The following is a 7401-nucleotide window of genomic DNA, read 5'->3' as shown; positions in this document are numbered from 1 at the left end:
GTGAAAAGACTCTAGTTCAATGTCCTCTGTCTTAATGTGATCTGTTACCACACTGCATGCATACTGTGTTTCGGTGGAATCTGCCTCTCCATCACCAAAGGACAGTAGGTCAGTGTGCTGTTCTGACTTAATGTAGTCCACTCCCTCAGTCTCTGCTTTAATCCAGACAGATCCCAGACCGGGGTGAGTGCCCAGCTCTGCAGTGCAAAGAGACAACCTCTGGGAATGATCCACCATACGGCTGGAATCTGAATTAGGGTCACTTCTCACTGCAGAACATAACATATTGAGTTCTTGGGTGTCAAAATCAGATTGAACTGTATTGAGTCCTGCTGTTACCAGCTCAGTCGCTGGCTCTGCCATGTGAGCAAACTGGAGTCTACCGAGCTCCTCTTTACTCTTTCTTCTTTTTGCTGCTCAGTGAGCCCCTGTTTGTCTTCAGTGGTATGGGCTCCGCTTGCTCTCCCAGACTGGAGTCCCACTCCTGCTGACAATGTGACTGCTGAATGGGAGCCCTTTCCCCAGAGTCAGGGAGAGCAGTGGCCTTGACAGCTTCTGGAGGAAAACACAAGAAAGCAGAACAACACATTAACCAGTAACTCTGGGAAGGGGCAAAATAACAGGACCAGCCAGAGCATGTATATAATGTTTAAACGGTATGGTAGAAATTGATTTAAGTGCAGTGTGTGTGTGTACCGTAGTTGTTTCAAACAGCATTTCATACAACCCGTTTAATAAAAACATCAATTTACTATGTTTTCTCCATTCCCCTCCTTAGTATAGTCCCCTATTAGAAAAACAAATAAAAAACATATTGTAAATATTATTATAAGTACATTTTAATATAGCCCTGTATTGTAAGATGATAATTCTTGTATACTTTAAAATGGAGACATAAATAAGTGTATACATGCTTGAGTTTGTGAGTGTGTAACTGCACATGTGGTCTTAGCTCATCTTTGTGGTTTATGAGTGATTTATTAATCCTGCAGCTCATTTGCAGTTGTTGCGGTATCGCATCATTATATGATATAGTGAAATCTTTTTTAAACCACACTGTGCTGTGTAACTTTCGCACCGTATTACTGTGCACGGTTTACAATTCCATGTGTATCTATATTGCAATTAGGTCAGTCACCATGTAATCATAATTAAAAAATACATTGTATGTCAGGGTTTCAACGTTTTGTTTTTGTGCTTTCAAATCTTACAGAAAGAGGGCGTTGTTGAGCTGCAGTAGTCACGTCAGATTATTAGCGTTCGTTTTTTACGTCACTAATGCATCACAATACAACAACGTTTGCCGTCTTTTTTCGGGGGTTCTCTTAACGTTTGATGCTGTCTCTCGTCTCGCACCGATATAAAATAAACGTATATCGCTGCTGTCGTCGTTTGTACCCCTGCCCACGCGCCAGATAAAAGGTGCCTCTAACCAGACGTTTCCCTGGCAACAGAAGACCTCAGAATGTAAGGTCTCCCGTTACCTAGGAAACCCCTCCGTTCGAATTGCGCTCCCGAGGTTTCCGGTTACCAAGGGGACAAGGAAACCTCTCAGCGGAGGGACGGTGCTCTCTGTACATGCAGACAAATACACAATCAAAGAAACATATTGTTACCCCTCTCCTTTCGCAGGTCCGCCGTCTCCTCTCCTCTTCACTAGGTGCCCGTTCAGTGTGATATGCAGACCCAGTCCCGATGCTGCTGCCTTGGCATCCTCCGCATGTCAGAGCCCTTATGCTGATCTCTCTGATCTGACAAGTCTGGCACTTACTTCAGGTTTATATATTGAGAATATCATCATACACTACAACAACTACTACTATTACTAATAGTAATAATAATACGCATAGCCTAATCATAAACATTTGTTTTTTTTTTTAATATCAGCGCGTATTTTGTGATCAAATAAAAACACCAATCACAGAAATCGATTGGATCTGGCTGACTGTGAAAGAAACCATCATTGTTGCAATTATCGCTGTTTTCTGGAGCAGCGCAGTCACGGTCTGCTGCTGCGTGACGTCACCCAAGCAGCGCCCCGGCGGCAGAGCTGCGCAGACTGCGCAGACGCTGCACTACAGCTGCTCGCTAGGGGTACACGGACTCAATTCAGCAACCGTATCTATTTAGCTACTATTTAATATGCATCTCTATATTTTAGGTACAATGTAAATGATCTATTCATGATCTTCTTCACAACATCTCTTATCGCCGAGCACAGCACTGCTTTATCATGTCTTTTTTCTGCACTGTGTAAGCTGATGCTCTTTTGTTTTTCATTTTTGTTAAAGTAAATTACAGTTCAAAACTTTTTTTTTTTTTTTTTGCTTTTTTTTGCATTTTGCATTTTTTGCAAAAGTTGCATTTTGAATAATTAGGCTAATTGACTTGGACATAGCAAATCGATAAACAATAAAGCGTCTTATGTTTGGTATATTATAAATGATCAAACCATAGGAAATCATACTGAAATAAATACATTGTATGTTACCTCTATAGGTAATTCCTGCAGAAAGAGGCTGTAAATGGAAACGTTTTTTCTGTTAAGATTATTTGTACTTTAATAGCAATGTAGTGGCAGGGCTGTATCTGTTGGCCATTTGAGCTGTCAATCAAATCGCACTCATCTGATTTGGCGCAGCCTAAACACAACTGATATGTGATTGGCTGTCTGGTCCTCAAGCCAACCCTAAATAAGGCATTGGCTGTAGCTGCATTTGGCAGTAAGGAGCGCAGCGACCAATCCAGACGTGTCTGAGGGGTTTACCTGTGCAAAACTGCGCAGAGCTGCGCACATCTGCGCTACGTTAACGCGACCCCCATCTTTGATCTTCCGGGAGAAAGCCATGTGTTCCGTGTGATTTCCTGACTGTCCACGGAGGTGAATCTTGTGTTTTATGTCCTTAGTTTGACTGTAGTGCACGGAACTGCTTTAAATAACTCGAAAGGATCAAATGAGATTGTGGTTAATGTATCAAAATATATTAATTCGAAACGTACACTGGGATTTTACTATATCATGATACCATGCTATGCAGAGTGACAGTAGCACCACAGTAGCTCTCATTTCAGTCAGTTTCATTACTAGATAGACGCAGTTTCTATAGGTATTGTAGTGTCTGGAGGAGAGAATGTGCGGAATGATATAATGTAGCCCATGTTTACAGACCAAACTGTACAATTATCATATGTTTTTGTTTTTCATTTTGATCTTTGTAATATAGTGGCCATTAAGCACTAGTTAGGTAAAATTGCAGAGGGTACCACCTGGTTAAAAACCTATTACTTTTTACTTTACACATTGATATGTTATTTAATATTGTGAGGAAGGTATATGGCTGCGTCAGCAGTGATGTTAAGAAAGTGGCAAAGACAGCATTGTTAAAAAAAAAAACCACACCACCATGTATTCAAATGAGGGTGAATAGGCCAGGTGACAGCAAACCATCCAAGAAGCTGTCAGTTAATTCAACCAAGTAACTAAGGAAATAAACACAATAATACAAACTTTCTTTGAAATATATGACAATACATTCATTTCCTTAAACAAGACTAAAAAATAACATGAGCTCACTTGGTTTAGCCTGACGGCTCTTAAATTGACATTTCTGACGATAACTGAATAAAAGGTTCTGGACGTCCACCTCCACTTAAACATTAACTCACTCATCGGGCTAAACTTGCCTGCCAGAATCATAACTGTTTTCATCCAGCTGCTAAGGTTGCTGGGGTTGTGAGTGAACTTCAATATCAATGTAGTGGCAGGGCTGTATCTGTTGGCCATGTAAGCTGTCAATCAAATCGCTCGCATCTGATTTGGCGCAGCCTAGACACAACTGATGAACCTGTTTGGTTGTGTCACAGATCTACGCTTGCAGATGTCCTGCCGACTACTGCAATCTGGCCGGCACTCTCTGTCCCTCAAAACCCTGACTCCACTGAAGACCAGAGCAGCTGAAGCCCGCTACTGCACAGCCCTTTACAGCCAGATACGCCACCGACACCGCAATAACAGCTTTTGCCATCGACACGCCACCTCCGTCCCCGCTCTCTCCCTCTCCTCCCTCTCTCCTGCAGGAATGGAGCTCTCCAAAGTGGTGTCTGTGCTGGAGGAGCTTGCCCCTCTCTCCCTGGCCGAGAGCTGGGACAACGTGGGCCTGCTGGTGGAGCCCAGCCCGCCCCACACGGTCAGCACCCTCATGCTGACCAACGACCTGACGCCAGCCGTGATGGACGAGGCGAAGTCGAAGGGCGTGGGCTTGATTGTCTCCTACCACCCCCCGCTGTTCCGGCCCATCAAGAGGCTGCGCTGCTCCAGCTGGAAGGAGCGGTTGGTGGTGCAGGCGCTGGAGAGGGGCGTGGCCGTGTACTCCCCCCACACTGCGCTGGACTGCCTTGCCGGGGGGGTGAACGACTGGCTGTGTGGAGGACTGGGTACGAAGAGAAGAGTGAAGAGGGATTAAAGGGGTTGTGTCTTGTGGAGGAGGTGGCACGGAGGGGGATGGGGGAGAGATGGAGTAGGGGCTGGGGTAGACAAGAAAAGCAGGTAGATGGAGGGGGTAGTGTTTGGGGATCGATTTGATGGGTTTCAGTGGGAGATAGGAGATGGGGGACAGAAGTGATAGGGACGGGTGGGGTGTCTCTGTCAGTGCAGTGTTAATGTGCTGTCGTGTTCAGGCAAGCTGTAGACTCGGGCCAGTGCAATCCAGAAATATTGTTTGCGACACAGGCACTCACTCTGTCCCTGTATTCCTCAGGCGCTGGCAGTGTGGACGTACTGTCTCAGGCCCAGTGCAGCGGTCCAACGGGACACCGTCTGGAGTTCAGAGTGGAGAGGAAAGATGAGCTGAACACCATACTGAGCGGGCTGACAGACATACCGGGTGTCAGCTATCAGCACAGCACTGCCAGGTAAACTGTCTGTCTCCAGGAGTATCAGGCCTGTCTGCGGGGTGTCCTATCACACTCGGTGTTATCTGTCCCTGTGTGGGCAGGTCAGTCAGTATTAATGTTTCTCCCTGTGTGGGCAGGTCAGCTGATGGCGAGGTGGCCAGTGTCAGTGTCAGCTGCCCCAGCTCTGCGCTGACCCCCGCAGTCCAGCTGCTGTCCAAACACAGCACTGTTTACAGCACACTGACGGTACTGCAGGTCACCAAGGTACTTTTTTTTTTTTTTCTTTCAGTTTCTCTCTCAGTAGCTGGGTTTCCATCCACTTATCGCACATGTTTTGTGTAAAAATTGCAAGGCAGGGTTCGTTTCCATCCAGCTGACTTGTAGCGAACAACATTTTTGACAATTTCCTGCTAAAGCACTTAGTCGCATATCACATGACTGTAAACTTAGTCGACAAGGCATTTAGTAATCGGTAGAACCCGTTTCCACTGGCATTTGTCGCACAACCAGCTGTATTGACCTATGAAAATCTACCTCTGTCAAACGTAAAAAACTTTCGGTCGAAGTTGACAAAATTCAATGAACATTTGCGGTTTCCATTAAACCCGTCGTATTGTTTTTTTTTATTCTATGGGACATTTCTCACAAAAAAAGGCTTGATGGAAACCAGACTATCTATAATAAACCCTGATATCTCTCTCTCTCCCCTCTCGCTCAGCCCCCTCTCCCAGATCATGGTCAGGGCCGACTATGCACCCTCGACCAGCCCATCACTGTGGCATTAGCGGTGCAGCGAATCAAATCGCACCTTGGCCTCGCTCACGTCAGGCTGGCACTAGGGGCCCAGTGCACTCTGGGTAAGCAAAACCTGTCCACGCAAAGCGGCTGTTCCTCCCTCTGTACAGACTCAACACTGGAACTGCAATAACACAATAACTCCTACACAATAATCCATGCTGTTTTAATGTCATTGTGATATTGATATTGTGCGTTTACAGAGTCCACTGTGAGGACCGTGGCAGTGTGTGCCGGGTCCGGGAGCTCAGTCTTGCAGGGAGTGAAGGCCGACCTCTATCTCACAGGTGACCACGGACTCTCGCACCTCACTGATCAATACATTTTGATTTTTACACAAATATTTTAATCAGATTGTGGACAAAGATAGTGTATTGCTATTATGGTCAGTGTACAGTGCATTAATAAACTTTTTCCACGGCCGGACCATTCATAGACCGTGTATCTCTGTGTTGACTACGGTATTTGTGCATTGGCCAGTGAAGAAACACTGTACTGATATTGATCTGTTTCATGATCAGGGGAGATGTCTCACCATGACGTACTGGACGCGGTGGCCATGGGAGCAAGCGTGGTGCTGTGTGAACATAGCAACACAGAAAGGGGGTTTCTGACGGTCCTGCAGGAGCGGCTCTCTGCCCGGCTCGGCCCGGCCGTGTCCGTGCGCCTGTCGGAGAGAGATGCGGACCCTCTGACTGTCGTCTGAGCCCGCTGCTGGTCACAGGCAGACTGTTCTACTGTTTGCACACAAGAGTCATGTGTGAGACGGGTGCATGCTCTTTAAACTGTGTTGATTAATAAATGGGGAGGAATTGACATAACAGAGTGGCTGTTTACTTTCCACACTGTCACATAGACTGAAAAACTAACATCGTGATTTTCATTATTTAACTTGTATGTAAAGGGTTCGTATCAACCTATATAATAGTGTTCAGTGACTTCATATGATTCTTGCATTGTGGAGGGCAATTATAAACAATTTATACATGTAAATATGTGTGCCAGTCCTTTTGGCGATTATTGACAGTTCCTTAACATATTCAATACATTTTAGAAGGTGACCTTTAGCACACACAACCATTCTAATTTCTGTACCCTTTCAATAAAGGAAACTACATGGATCATCATAAAGTTTTTGCTTTATTTCTGTAATTGCTCGACCACTCATTTTAGTTTTAGAGCCATAAATACACGTACAAAAGTTCAGAAATGACAGAAGCCATGATAAATAGATTATTCAAGTTGGAAAAAAAAAACATATATATTCTAGTCTGTCATTGTTAAGTTTGCTTCCATTGTTACATCCTGTGTTGTATTTGGTACTATCAGCGATATTTACGTTCATAATAGTTTTTAATACATTTATGCAAAGCAAACGGCAAATTGGTGCAAAAATTACAACCATTTGAGGTTCCTGTCTAGCCAACGTATTTAATATTAGATTTATGAGTTTGTGTGAACCTTTTAATCAGCCAGTCATTGTTTTAATCTGTGAATTAAGACACTGAGGTTATCCACATTGTATTTTAAAACATTACAAGCTGATAATTCTCTTTAAAATGTTATATATAGGCTATAGGTTGATATTTATACGTAATTATTAAATCATATATTAAATCAATATCAGGGCATACTGACTACCTATATACTATAGTGCCATGCTGTGCATACAATTATTAAAGCTGTTTTTAATTGGAATTGTATCCCATCTGT

The 7401-nt window shown here is 44.1% G+C and overlaps 1 protein-coding gene across 1 annotated transcript; it reads left to right on the top strand.

The window, feature by feature from the left end:
- Window positions 1-2767: 2767 nt before the first annotated feature.
- nif3l1 (NIF3 NGG1 interacting factor 3-like 1 (S. cerevisiae)) lies at window positions 2768-6509 on the top strand. Its single transcript, XM_066721914.1, has 7 exons — window positions 2768-2881; window positions 3865-4434; window positions 4758-4911; window positions 5031-5157; window positions 5612-5750; window positions 5892-5975; window positions 6210-6509. The coding sequence occupies exons 2-7, from the start codon at window positions 3879-3881 to the stop codon at window positions 6392-6394; spliced, it is 1245 nt and encodes a 414-aa protein (XP_066578011.1). The 5' UTR covers window positions 2768-2881; window positions 3865-3878; the 3' UTR covers window positions 6395-6509.
- The last annotated feature ends 892 nt before the right edge of the window (window positions 6510-7401 follow it).

The sequence above is a fragment of the Amia ocellicauda genome, chromosome 14 (genome assembly GCF_036373705.1).
Source record: "Amia ocellicauda isolate fAmiCal2 chromosome 14, fAmiCal2.hap1, whole genome shotgun sequence".
Classification (NCBI taxonomy): Eukaryota; Metazoa; Chordata; class Actinopteri; order Amiiformes; family Amiidae; genus Amia; species Amia ocellicauda.
Note: the sequence above shows the minus strand (reverse complement) of the source record. Positions and strands in the feature narration are given on the sequence as shown.

Coding starts and splice junctions, on each gene's coding strand:
- nif3l1 (XM_066721914.1), top strand. CDS start 3,879: ATGTCCTGCCGACTACTGCAATCTGGCCGGCACTCTCTGTCCCTCAAA. Junction 4,435..4,757: donor CTGGCTGTGTGGAGGACTGG/GTACGAAGAGAA, acceptor TGTATTCCTCAG/GCGCTGGCAGTGTGGACGTA. Junction 4,912..5,030: donor TATCAGCACAGCACTGCCAG/GTAAACTGTCTG, acceptor CTGTGTGGGCAG/GTCAGCTGATGGCGAGGTGG.